Source organism: Ictidomys tridecemlineatus, chromosome 11 (assembly GCF_052094955.1).
Source record: "Ictidomys tridecemlineatus isolate mIctTri1 chromosome 11, mIctTri1.hap1, whole genome shotgun sequence".
NCBI classification, from domain to species: Eukaryota; Metazoa; Chordata; class Mammalia; order Rodentia; family Sciuridae; genus Ictidomys; species Ictidomys tridecemlineatus.
This window is the reverse complement of record NC_135487.1, coordinates 22411120-22425154: the sequence shown is the minus strand read 5'-3', so window position 1 is coordinate 22425154 and position 14035 is coordinate 22411120. Positions and strand designations below refer to the sequence as shown.

General features: G+C 46.7%; 1 protein-coding gene across 4 annotated transcripts in view; it reads left to right on the top strand.

Annotated features, from left to right (window-relative positions):
- The first annotated feature begins 4561 nt into the window (after positions 1–4561).
- Positions 4562–14035, top strand: part of Sync (syncoilin, intermediate filament protein) — a 25309-nt gene continuing 15835 nt past the window's right edge. For all 4 annotated transcript variants that reach the window (XR_005735071.2, XM_021735177.3, XM_005317763.5 and 1 more), the window contains exons 1-2: positions 4562–5142; positions 10926–12114. Coding sequence is in view for 3 of the 4 variants with exons in the window: in XM_021735177.3 (XP_021590852.1) it covers positions 5090–5142; positions 10926–12114 (1242 nt within the window). In the remaining variant the exon portion in view is untranslated. The remainder of the gene's footprint in view (positions 5143–10925; positions 12115–14035) is intronic.

Here is a 14035-nt window from a genome sequence, read left to right as displayed (position 1 = left end):
GCCTGTAATCCCAGCTACTCCGGAGGCCCTATCTCTCTCTCTCTCTCTCTCTCTCTCTCTCTCTCTCTCACACACACACACACACACACACACACACACACACAAGCCTGTGGGAAAAAACAGAGAAAGACAAAAAAAAAAAGGGAGCTGTAATCCTAAATGCTCAGGATGTTGAGGCAGGAGGATCGAGAGTTCAAATCCAGCCCCAGCAACAGCAAGGTGCTAAGCAACTCAGTGAGACCCTGTCTCTAAATAAAATACAAAATAGGGCTGGGGATGTGGCTCAGTGGTTGTGTATCCGTGAGTTCAATCCCCAGTACCCCGCAAAAAAAGGGTAGAAAGAAAGGGAAAGAGAGAGGGAAAGGAAGGAAGCAAGCAAACGGTGGGCAGAGAGCAAAAGAAAGGAAAGCAAGTAGCATCTGTGGGGTGATGTGACCTTCCCGAAGTCACATAGTAAGTGCAAATAGGTTTCAGGTTCTGACCTGTTGTCTGCAAAGTTTGGATTGGTACCCTGGGTCTAGAAGTGGTGGGTTTGAGGGCCCTGCAAGTCATCTCTGTACCACCCTCCTCCCCCTCTGGATGGTTTGCAGGGACTCTTAGCACAAGCAACAGAGTAGAATGGCCATGATTCTGTCCATTAGTTCTTGAGCTGAGCCTCAATTTGACTACTTCACAACAGTCCCCTGAAGAGGTACTGATTGTCCATTCCACTGACAGGGAACTGAGGCTCAGGGAACTTGGCTTCTGGGGTCATAAAGGACAGGCTTTGGGTGGATTAAAGACTGCTGTGCAGGCTCCACCTCCCCTGCCCCCTGGTGCTCCCCACTTCCCAGGCCAAGTCATCTCTCCATTAGTCATCCCGCTATTCTCCCCTCCCTCAGATCTACTGACTGAGGCCCTTTTTCCCAGCCTAGGTAACCACAGGCATATGACTAAGATAGGGTAAGATGAACCTTCATGTGGGGACCCTGCCCTGTGTGCTGGTTAGAAGATCATTCTTCACCAGAATGGGATGTGTTCACAATTTTTTTTCTTTTTTGGGGGATACCAGGGATTGAACCCAGGGGTGCTTAACCACTGAGCCACATCCCCACCCTTTTTTTTTGTATTTTATTTAGAGACAGGGTCTCGCTGAGGTGCTTAGAGCCTTGCTAAGTTGCTCAGGCTGGCTTTGAACTTGCAATCCTCCTACCTCAATCTCCAGAGTGCTGAGATTACAGACGTGCACCACCACACTCGGCTCTAACATTTTTTTTTCTTTCTTTTTCTTCTCTTTCTTCTAGCACCAAGCTACATACCAGTCCTTTTATTTATTTATTTATATTATTGTAGTTTGAGACAGGGTCTTATTAAGTTGCTGAGGCTGGCCTTGAGAATTTGCGGTCCTTCAGACTACCAAAGAGCTGGGATTATAGGTGGTCACCACCACACCTGGCCTGGGTTCAGGTGTTGGGGTTTCTTTTTTTTGAACTCAGGGGCACTCAATTGAACTCAGGAGTACTCGACCACTGAGCCACATCCCCAGCCCTATTTTGCATTTTATTTAGAGACAGGGTCTCACTGTGTTGCTTAGTGCCCCGCCATGGCTGAGGCTGGCTTTGGACTCGCAATCCTCCTTTCTCAGCCTCCTGAGCCACTGGGATTTCAGGTGTGTACCACCACACCTGGCTAGGTTTTGGGGTTTCTGTAGGAAATGGACACATCAAGGAGGAGGGTTCATGAAGTACCTATTTAGAGAGAAGCTTACAGGAATGGCCACCTTGGGTGATGAACAGTGTGCTGGAATCACCACCATATTGGGTCTGAAGGAACAAGGAGTGGGAGGCTTGTTAGTGAACTTGGTGAGAGCTACACTCATAGGTACAGGTCACCTAATAGAAGTTGTGGCTTCTGGTAGAGGAGTATAGTAATTGCCAACATCACAGAGGGAGACAGGGAGGGAGGCATAATAAATATCCTGATCATAGTCTTCCCCTCCCTCTGGTCTCCTGCCAGTGTCTCCTATTAGCCAAACCCCACCGGAAGCCAGAAGACAAGGGGCCATGAAACTGTCAGTTGGAGTCAGCCCCAGGACACCACAGGGCAGCAGAGAAGCATGAAGAATGGAGGGGAGGCAGGGAATAGCCAGTCCTGGCTGTCCTCTTCCCTGATTTGACTTTGTGCAGGGGATGACTTGTTTTTGAAAGCACAATCTGTGCCTGACTCTGAAACACCCTTTCCCTTCCTTCCAGGCCCAGGTTACCCTGTCCAAGGGCAGTCATAGTCCTGGAGTTAATTTCTCCCACCCCTGGCCTCCCTGGTTTTCAGTGCCTGTCAACACATCATTCAGCCTAGTGATCTGGCATCACCCTCTGCACAGGCTTGTCTCCCCAGGAGACGGTTCTAGCCTCTTGTACACAGTGAGCTTCTTGCAGACTTGGACTAAATAAGGCCATTTGCTGACACAGGCTCAATAGACCAAGAGCTAATGTGTGCCAACTGATCTGACCTATGATCTCACATACCTCACCCTACCTAGGTGGACACAATCTGGGCATATTTATGTGTTTGTCTTCTGGAGTAGACAAGGGCTTTCTTGGTATTGGGTGCTCATGCCTAGCATACAACAGGCATCCAAATGTTGCCTGAATAAGAACATTCTTCTTTCCTTCCTTCATTTACAACATACTTTTCTACTGCGTGCTAGACCTTGTGCTAGTCCCTGGAGCCACAGTAATAAACAATACACACAAAGTCCTTGTCCTCCTGGGGTTTCCATTCTAGTGGGGGAAGCAGGTCAGGAAGGAATGGAAAATAAACCATATTGTTGCAGGTTGTGAGAAGGGCTGCACAGAAAATAAACAGGGTGATGGGATAAACAGTCAATGGGTACACATCACAGGCTGCATGCTTTTGATGAGATGACATATGAGCTGGGTGGAAGCTGGGATGTGAAGATCTGGAAAGGGTATTCTAGGCAGAGGGAACGCTCAGAGGGAAAGGGATTTCTGGAACCCTAGGGGGATTCAGTGTTTTAGTCTAAAAAAGGCTTAGGTACACTCCTGTAATCCCAAGTGCTTGGGATGCTGAGGCAGGAGGATCATGAGTTCAAAGTCAGCTTCAGCAAAAGTGAGGTGCTAAGCAACTCAGTGAGACCCTGTCTCTAAATAAAATACAAAATAGGGCTGGGGATGTGGCTCAGTGGTTGAGTGCCCCTGAATTCAATCCCCAGTACTCCCACCCCCCCCCAAAAAAAAAGCTTAGGGGAAGGTTGGGGGAAGTTAAGGAATTCAGTCTTGGGGGACTGCCCAGGGCCAGCTCCTGGGCAAGGGGCTGAAGGGAAAGGGACAGCAGCCCTTCTGAATGCTGCCCTTGCCACCTGTTGCCTAGCATCCACAGCAAACAGCACCCCGGCTGGCAGGCCTTGAGCTTGCTTCCTTTGCTCCCCTCTGACTGGCAGCAGCTGTCAAACAACCAGCCACTAAGGCGTTGCCAACCTCCTCCCCTGGAATATTTCAGGGGTAAGTCAGAAAATGGCCAGCCTCCTCCAAAACCTGACTTTTTCTCATGCATACCTTAAAAGGGTATATTGGACTGCCCTGGGTGTTAATCTTCCACCCCCTCACCATAGACAGAGAACTATAAATATACAGATAGCAGATGAATGAACACATACATACCCAGTCACAGAGGACGCTCCACACATCTGCTTCTGTGTACAACCCCCCTGCCGCCACTGCGATCACACAGATCACACAGATCAGCCCCAGTCAGGGACACAATCACAGTCTCATACAGGACCATATGCACACCCCAGTCACTGCAGCCAGCTCCCCATCCCCCACAGCCCACAAAGAACACATGAGGACAGACATAATCGCCACACATTGATCCTGTGATCATAGTCACACATCCACATATATGGGCACACAACCCCCACAATCTTGCATTCCACACACAAATCCAGGCCCCACCACTGTGGGTACCTTCATCACAATGCCCAAGCCCACACTCATTCAATACAATGGAATGATTTTGCAACCCCTTCCTCCCCCAAGCCCTGGTAATTGTTCTTCTGGTAATTGAGACCCAGGTCTGGAAGGCCCGCAGCAGCTTTGTGTGTGTGTGTGTGTGTGTGTGTGTGTGTGTGTGTGGTGCTGGGGATTGAACCCAGGGTCTTGTACACGGGAGGCAAGCACTCTACTAACTGAGCTATGTCACCAGTTCCCTGCAGCAGCTTTTTCCTTGGGGAGGGGTGGGGTGGGGAAGAGTTCAGTGTTGAAGTTTGACTCTGACACTAATGGGACAAGAACTTGGGGGGAGATGATATCCCTCGAGGTTAACCGAAGCCAACTGAGTGGGGGTGACAGAGAACACTGGGATACCCCAGGACGGAAAGCGATGTTAAACACAGGCTCAACCATAGCCTTAAACCCCTTGACAGTCCTCCCACAGTCCTTCTCTAACCCCAGCCAAGGGCTCCTAAGCCCCGGGCTGTCCCCAGAGGCAAGGGGTGTGGCCGTTAACCCTCCTCCCCCAGCCCGCACCCTACCCCACCCCTTCACGACAGCTGCGGGGCACTCGCAGGAGGTTGCGCTCCAATCCTCTGCGCTGGTTGGTTTCTGAGGGCGTCAACACTCCTAGACACAAACCTGATGGGGGTGCTGGGTCCCTCTGAGCACCCCTTCCCCAAACCTTGCTCCCCCCCCCCGCGGGGCAGCAGAAGTTCTCTCCTGGGATGGTAGAGCCCTCCCCTTGACTCCCCCTATAACCCGGACCCCAGGAAGGGAAGATGGAGAGAAGGAAGGTTCAGGAAGATTTCGGGGCTGGCTGGTTTTGGAAAGGCCACTAGCCGCCCCTCATCCCTATCCCACGCCATCCCACCCCAACCGGCCACTCCGGGAAGGGGCGGCCTCTCCCCGCCCCCAGGGCCGCGGCCCGCTCCCTCCTCCCGCAGGCTGGAGCCTGGGCCAAGTGGGCGCGCCCGGCCCGGGGCGGCAGGGATCCGGTGTCGGCTGCAGCTGGCAGTGCGGCGGGCGCTGGCGCCTGAGCAGCGGCCGGCGGGGCCGGCTATTAATAACGCGCCCGCTGAGCCTGGGGTCGCGCAGCCATGGCCAGCCCGGAGCTCCGGCGCGGCGGGGAAGGCGCCGCCCAGGCCGCGAGGTAGGACAGTCCAGGCTTGTGTCGCCTCCCCTTTGGGGAGGGGGTGTTGGACGTATTCCCTTTCCCCACCCGCAGCCCCTTCACCAGGCGGGGGGTAGTGGTCCAGCCGGGGTGGGGCACGGGGCGGAGCCACTCATCCAGGGGAGATGGGGAGCTCTGGCTCGGGGTCAACGGACCTTCCTTGATCAGTGGCTTTTTTTTTTTTTTTTATAATCCCCCTCCCCCTCCCAAGGGCGCGTGAGAATTAACCCTTTCGGGCTATAATCTGCTCAAAATCAAGTTGCCCATCTATCCAAAGACAATCCTCGTTTTCTGTCATTCCTCAACTCCAAATGTCAACTGGGAAAGTCAACTGGGGCAACCAGTTGTGAATTCGCTGGGTGAAGCCACTTGGTGCAAGGTTGGGCATTTGCCAATTTGAAGTTAAAAGTCTGGTCGGCAGCTTGTTCTCGCTTGTCTAATTGGGATGGGGGTGGGGAGGGTCTATTTGCCCTGGAGCAGCAGGAGGGTTCTGGCTGGGCAGGGACTAGAAGGGACAGCTGCTACTCTGCCATATTGTTAGCTTACCACTGGTTAGGGAAAGGGACCTGTGGCCAAGGGATTTGGGAATGAGTGGGGAGTATTTTTGCTCCACCTCAGGCTGTAGCCCTGGGATTTTCCAGTGTACCAAGAAGGTGGAGGTACAAATACATACTCTTGACATCCCTCCACAGTCACATTCCTCATGTGGATCACGTTCAATCGCCTGTACTGCTATGTACACATAGAGGTGTACACAGAGTCAAATAGATGTAATCTTGCCTGCACAGTGTCACACACACACTCCCAGCCAAATCCCTGAGGAACAGACAGTGTTAGGGAGCTGCTGGAGTCGTCTGGGAACAGGGATAGAGTGGTAGAAGCAGACTGCCTGGGCTCAAGAAAGCCTGAGGTCAGGGGTCCTGGCCAAACTCATCCCTCTCCCTTTAGTCTCCCATAATGTGCTTCTTGCCCTGCTTGGTAGAGGCAGCTGTGTGAGCACAGCATCTGGTACCCTGGGTGGAGTGACAGCATGGCCTGAGAGTCAGGAAGCCTGGGTTCTACTCCAGCTTTACCACTTGACCTTGGGTAAGTTTCCTCTCTGAAGATCAGTCATTTCTTCTTGCCTTCCTTTTAAGGACCCCAACCCTGGGAAGGAGAATATAACTGTTTTTAGGAAATTCACTATCAGTGAGACAGACACATGAGCTTCTGTAATGCAAAGAACTGCACGTAAGATGAGCTGCATTCAGTGTTGTGAGGACCTAGGTGGATCTTGTTTGGGAAATAACTTCCCAGAGAAGATAAGAGTTTGAGCAAGTCTTGAAAGATGAATAGAAATTTCAGTAAATAGAAAGCTTTTTTTTTTTTTTTTTTTTTCCTTTTTGGTGCTGGGAATACAACCCAGAGTGTCAATGCTTGCTAGGCAAGCACTCTAGCCACACCCTAGCCCTAAGATAGTAGTTTTTGACCACTATGTTCCAAGCTCTATTATATGTGCCATGCCACATTTACTTCTTCCAGACATCACAGCTATGCTAGGCAGAGAGTAGTAAGTGCTGTGGCCTTCTTTAGGCCTGTCTGCCACTTGTATGAGTTGTGGAACTTCCAGTGAGTTCCTCATTTTCTTTGTGCTTCAGCTTCTTCATCTATACAATGGGGATAATAGAGGAATATTCTATAAGAAAGTATCCATGGGGCTAAGGTTGTGGCTCAGAGGTACAGCGCTTTCCTAGTATGCGTGAGGCACTGGGTTCAATCCTCAGCACCACATAAAAATCAAATAATAAAGATATTATGTCCAGGCCTGGGATTGTGGCTCAGTGGTAAAGCGCTTGCCTACCATGCATGAGGCACTGGGTTCAATCCTCAGTACCACATAAATGTAAAATAGAGATATTATGTCCACCTAAAAACTAAAAAAAAAATAAATGTTTAAAAAAAGATATTATGTCCACCTACAACTAAAAAAATGTTTTTTTGTTTGTTTATTTGTTTTTAAAGAAAGTACTCATGTAAAATGCCTTGAATGTGGTTAAATCATTCCAAGATGGAGGCCTCAGCAGGAGCTTGATGGGAGGGCCATTGGCTGGGAAAGCAGGTCTCTGTTGAGTAGCAGAGTGGGCCTGGCTGACTGAGCAGGTGTGTCTTACTGGCGCCAGGAGCTTGACCTTTCTGTGTAGTACAGGGCTGTTCTCTAGGCAGGTGGTGTTTGAGAAGCTGCATTTCTCAGCCATTGGATCCTTCAGTCATTGTGGGCTCAGAGTGGGAAGTGTGAAAAGTTAACACATGTTCTGGGTTGTCAGGCATGGGGTGGGTTGCAGGAGTAAGTGAGCTGAGGCTAAAAAAGGTAAGTTGGAGCCATATGAAATTGTGAAGTGGAACAATATTGGGGTGTAGCAAGTGAACTGTGGCCCTGTAGAGAATACATTGGGTGAGGACAGGGAAGAAGCCATTAGAAGGTTGGTACAGCTGAGTGTGGTGGCACATGCCTGTAATCCCAGCAAGTAGGGCAGCTGAGGCAGGAGGATTGCAAATTCACAGCCAGCCTATCAATTTAGCAAGACCCTGTCTAAAAATAAAAAGTGTTGGGGATGTAACTCAGTGGTGAAACACCCTGGGTTCAATCCCCAGTACCAGAGGTGGGGACAGGGAGAATATGATGGAGCTGCCCTATATTCTAAGGAAATCTTGGCTGCCTCAATAGGATTTTAGTGTCTATGGACTTCTGTTTTTTTTTTTTTTTTTGTATAGGGGATGGAATCCAGGGACGCTCAACCACTAAACTGCATCCCCAATCCTTTTTAAAATATTTTATTTAGAGACAGGGGTCTTTCTTAGTTGTTTAGGGTCTAAGTTGCTGAGGCTAGCTTGGAACTCCCAATCCTCCTACCTCAGCCTCCCAAACCACTGGGATTACAGGTGAGTGCCACCGTATCCGGCCACACCTACTGATTTTAATACTCATCCTCAAGGGATAGTGACAATATGGAGCCTGGTCAGAGGAAGTGATTCAAATAAGGAGGACAGAGGAAACTTTGGCATGTATGCAGTAATTGAAAGGTAAATTAGTTATCTTTTTATTTTTTGGTGTTAGGGATTGAACCTATGGGGCTTTTCGCATACCAAGTATATGCTTGACCACTGGGCTATCTCCCTAGCCTCTGAGTTAGTTATCTTTAAGTGTTCAAAGAACATACATGGAAAAGCAGAATTGTCTGATTCTAAAGGGAGAATCAAGTCCAGCAAGCAAGTATTGCAAGAAAGAAGTTTCTACTTCAACATTAGAATTTTACTCTACTATGAAGCACATAGTAGAGGCTCAGGTGTAAGTTTCTTATCCTTGAAATTATGTAAACAGATGAGACAGTGACTTTGAGGGGGTGCTTTTAGGGAATCAAACAATGGACTGTGTGTGCATAGGCACCAGATCAATACAGGAAAAGGAGCCTTGATTTGAGAATCTGCTGGAGTCTATGTCTTTGGTTTCTGTGTTATTCTATCAGGAATATTGGTCTTTAGTTTTCTTTCCTTGATGCAACTTTGTCTGGCTTTTTTTTTATTATTATTTTCTTTTAGAGAGAGTGAGAGAGAGAGATTTTTTTTTTAATATTTATTTTTTAGTACTCGGCGGACACAACATCTTTGTTGGTATGTGGTGCTGAGGATCGAACCCGGGCCGCACGCATGCCAGGCGAGCGCGCTACCGCTTGAGCCACATCCCCAGCCCAACTTTGTCTGGTTTTAATACCTGGATTATACTGGCTTCATACTTGTTTTTAGGACTATGCTCTCCTTTTTTATTTCCGAGTACTTTGAGGAAGACTAGTGTTAGTTCTTCTTTAAAAATCTGGTAGATCTCAGGGTTGGGGCTGTGGCTCAGTGGTAAAGCACTTGCCTAGCAGGTGTGAGGCACTGGGTTTCATCCTTAGCACCACATAAATAAATAAAATAAATGTATTGTGGGGCTGGGATTGTGGCTCAGCAGTAGAGTGCTTGCCTAGCACCGGCGGGATCCGGGTTCGATCCTCAGCACCACATAAAAATAAAGGCATTGTGTTTAGTCCATCTACACCTAAGAAATAAATATTTATAAAAAATAAATGTATTGTGTCCATCTGCAACTAAAACAATATATATATTTTTAAAAATCTAGTAGATCTCAGCTGAGAATCCATCTTGTCCTGGGCTTCTCTTTGTTGGAAGACTTTGTTTTGTTTTTTTTAAATTTTTTTTTTTTTTTAGTATTTATTTTTTTAGTTTTCAGTGGACACAACATCTTTGTTTGTATGTGGTGCTGAGGATCGAACCCGGGCCGCACGCATGCCAGGCGAGCGTGCTACCGCTTGAGCCACATCCCCAGCCCAAAGACTTTGTTTTCAAATATTTTTTTTACTTGTATATAGATACACAGCTTTATTTGATTGATTTATTTTTATATGTGGTGCTGAGGATCAAATCCAGTGCCTCACACATGCTAGGCAGGTGCTGTACCAGCCCCAGCCCTGGAAGACTTTTTTTTTTTTTTTTTTAAGTTACAGGTGAACCCAATATCTTTATTTTATTTTTATGTGGCGCTGAGGATCAAACTCAGTGCCTCATGCATGTAGGTGAGTGCTCTACCTCTGAGCCACAACTTTTAATTGCTGCTCCAATCTCATTTGATATTGATCTGTTTAGGTTTTCTCTATTTTCCTGATTCAATTTGAGCAGCTCATATTTGTCTAAAGATTTGTCAATGTCTTATAGATTTTCCAATTTATTGGCATATAAATTTTCAAAATGATTTCTAATGATCTTCTGGATTACAGAAGTGTCTGTGGTGATATCTCCCTTTTTCATCTCTAATTTGTTGATTTGAGTCTTCTCTCTTTTGGTTAGTTTGGCTAAGGATTTATCAATCTTAGTATCAATTATAGTAGAGGCTCAAGTGTGAGTTTCCTCTCCTTTAAATTATGTAAACAGAGATGAGATAGTGACTTTGAGGGGGTGCTATGAGGGGATCAAAACAATGGACCCTGTGTGTGGAGGGGGTAGATCAATAGAGGGAAGGGACCAGATAAGGGAATTTATTGTTTCACAGAACTAACCCTTTGTTGCACTGATTCTTTGTATTATTTTTTTATTCTCAATTTTATTAATTTTGCCTCTGATCTCCATTATTTCCTGTCTTCTACTGTATATATATGAATGTACCACAGTGAATTTCATCTTTATGTATATCTATAAAGCAGCAATTAAAAGAACAAAAAATAAAAACAAGGAAGACCAGTAAAGGAAGGGGAATAGGGAGAGGGAGGAGGGGAGAGAAAGAGGAAGCACTGGGGACTCAAATGGAGCAAATTATATTTCATGCATGTATGATAATGTCAAAATGAATCCCACTACTATGTATATTATAATGCACTAATAAAAACATTAAAAAATTGACCTGTGGCTGATGGTTCTGTCAAAAACCATCCTACCATAGTTGGAACCCTTTCACTTTATTAATTAATTTATTTGTGGTACTGGGGATTAAATGCAGGGCCTTGTGCATGCGAGGCAAGCACTCTACCAACTGACTATATCCCCAGCCCTCACTTTATTTTTATTTATTTATTTAAAAAATATTTTTTAGTTGTAGATAGTCACAATACCTTTATTTTATTTATTTTTATGTGGTGCTGAGGATCAAACCTAGTGTCTCACACGTTCTAGGCAAGCACTCTACCATTGAGCTATAACTACAGCTCCCCTTTCACTTTAAATAATTTATTTTGCAGAGAAACAAGAGCAGAGTCCAATTCTCCTCTTCAAGAAGAGAATCCTGAATCCTGGAATGAGTCTAGAAGTTACTTCTTTGTGAACCCAGAAGTTACACTATCTTCGGAGGGAACTGTGAACCTAGAAGACATTCTTTACCTTGATGACACAGGAGACTTTGAAGAGACACCACTCTACGTAGAAGAGACAGAGAAGCCAGAGGAGACACTTTATATTGAGGAGCCCAGGCAGCCAGAGGAGGCACTGTATGTGGAAGAGCTTGCAAGTCCAGAAGAATATGTGGAAGAGACTGTGAAGCCAGATGAGATACAGTTTGTGGAGCAGACTGCAGAGCCAGCAAAGAGTCCCAGCCCAGGCCTGATTGTTTGTGATGGAGAGATGGTGGCAAAAGAAGAGAAATGTTGCCCTGAGGAGAGCCTCAGAGCAGGGTTAAGCCCCAGCACAGAGGACAACCTAAGCATGGCAGACCTGGAACTGCTAGAGGGCCGTTTCCAGCAGTGTGTGCAAGCAGTGGCCCAGCTGGAAGAGGAGCGGGATCAGCTCATCCATGAACTTGTGCTGCTCCGGGAACCAGCTCTGCAGGAGGTACAGCAAGTCCATCAGGACATCCAGGCTGCCTACAAGCTGCATGCCCAGGCAGAGCTGGAGAGGGATGGGCTCAGGGAGGAGATCCGGCTGGTCAAACAGAAGTTGTTCAAGGTGACCAAGGAATGTGTGGCCTACCAGTACCAGCTGGAGTGCCGCCAGCAGGATGTGGCTCAGTTTGCTGATTTCCGGGAAGTGCTAACTACTAGGGCAGCCCAGCTCTCGGAGGAACTGGCCCAACTCCGGGATGCCTATCAGAAGCAGAAGGAGCAGTTAAGGCAACAACTAGAAGCACCTCCAAACCAAAGGGATGGGCACTTTATCCAAGAAAGCCGCCGGCTGTCTGCCCAGTTTGAAAATCTCATGGCAGAGAACCGCCAGGGCCTGGAGGAGGAGTATGAACCTCAGCTGCTGCGGCTCCTGGAGAGGAAAGAAGCAGGGACCAAAGCTCTACAGAAAACCCAGGCTGAGATCCAGGAGATGAAGGAGGCTCTGAGACCCCTGCAAGCAGAGGCCCGGCAGCTCCACCTGCAAAACAGGAACCTGGAGGACCAGATCACACTTGTGAGGCAAAAACGAGATGAAGAAGTGCAGCAGTACAAGGTAGGCCCACTGGTTGTGAAAGAGAGGTCTTCTACCAGGAAGGAGAGGGTGGTCAGAATCTAATGTCTTTGGGCTTGGAGGATACTATCCTGTGTAGGAAGAACAATGCATTCTCTGGGGCCATTCACTCATGTCTTGACTCCATTCTTCATTCACCTCCTTCAGTCAGGCCTGTGTTAGGAGCTGAAATTACTTGCTCTCTTTTAGTTCACACAGCATTTTCACACCAACTGTCTCATTTGATCTTTACATTAATACTACAAGCATTCTCATCTTTTAGAAGAGGAGACTGATGCTGTATTTGAACCAACCCAACCCAACCCCAAGTATTTCAGTGCTCCTTCCTAGGTATCTGTTTCTAATTCTAACTGAATAGTGAGTGAGTCACACTTGGGTATGTGGAGAGCTGGAGGGAATGCGGCCAGATGAAATGAATTCATCCCTCTTCTCCACCCTTAAGTCCCATCCATCCAACCTCTACCTTAAAGCTGTTCAGTCTTTAGACTGGGATGAAATCTATAAATCTCTATTCCTTTTTTTCCTTTTTTGTGCATGTCATCGTCTCCCTCGTATTCAAGTTATTTCTGATTAAGTGTGAGCCAGTTCTAATCCCTTTTTAGAACAGTGGAATATAAATACTAAGTGAATAAACAATTACGTCTGCCTTTCCCATAGACTGTGGGCTTTGGGAAGGTAGCGGTGGTGTTTAACTTACCTCTACATTGTCTGCTACTCAGGGCTCAGGACACATCAGGTAAATGTTGAGTTAGGTGTTGCTGAGCACTATGAGACTTTGTTGTGGGACTTTGTATTTATTTTGAAGAGGCAAGGTCTTGCTGAATTTCTCAGGCTGGCTTCTAATTTGGCATTCACCTGCCTGATCTTCCCAAATAGCTGGGATTATAGGGATCTGCAACTGTGCCCAGCTGTGTGGGGCTTTCGCAATTTTTCTTTTGGTACTGGGGATTGAACCCATGCAGGGATGCTTTACTCCTGAACTACATTCCCAGTTCTCCCCTCCCCTGCTTTTTTTCCCCCAAAGACATAAACAAGAAACTTTTTATTAAAAAAAAATTGTACTGGGAATTTAATCCAGGGGTAGGAATGCTTTATCACTGAGTTATTGTTGGTCAGTTGTAGTTGTTTTGTTCAGTCTATAGACTGGGATGAAATCTATAAATCTCTATTCCTTGTTTTCCTTTTCTGTGCGTGTCACCATCTCCCTTGTATTCAAGTTATTTCTGATTTAATATGAGCCATTCTAATCCAGTTCTAACTTGAGACAGGGTCTCACTAAGTTGCTTAGGGCCTTACTAAATTGCTGAGGCTTGCCTCAAACTTGTTATCCTCCTCCTGAGTTGCTACAATTATAGGCATGCATCACCACATTACAACTTAGAGGTTTATTTAGGAAAGCAGAGGGTACTTCTAGGGTAAATATGGGCTGTGAGGTGGTTTTGGGTAAAGCAAGGAATATACATTCAAGGGAGAATGTGGGCCAACTCCAGAGGGAGAAACAGCCCCAAGTCATTTTTGTTAATTTTGAGATAGGGTCTTGCTAAATTGCTGCAGATAGCATTGAACTTGTGATTCCTCTGTCACAACCTCCCAAGTCACTGTTAGGATTATAGACATGTGACACTGTGGCTGGCTGTATGGGGTCTTTCAGAGCAGTATTTTTTTTCATATTTAACAACATTTTATTATATAGTTTATAGAAAATTACATCAAATTTTATTTCACCAGTAATCTCAATTTTCCAATCAGAGCAGTATTTTTGTCTCTTGAAATATGCACTTCTTTGAATAAACTTTATGCCAGGTATATGCCTCCATACAAACCCAGTGATTCTAGAGGCTGAGGCAGGAGAACCACATGTTCCAGGGAGACCTGAGCCATTTAGGGAGACCCTGTCTCAAAA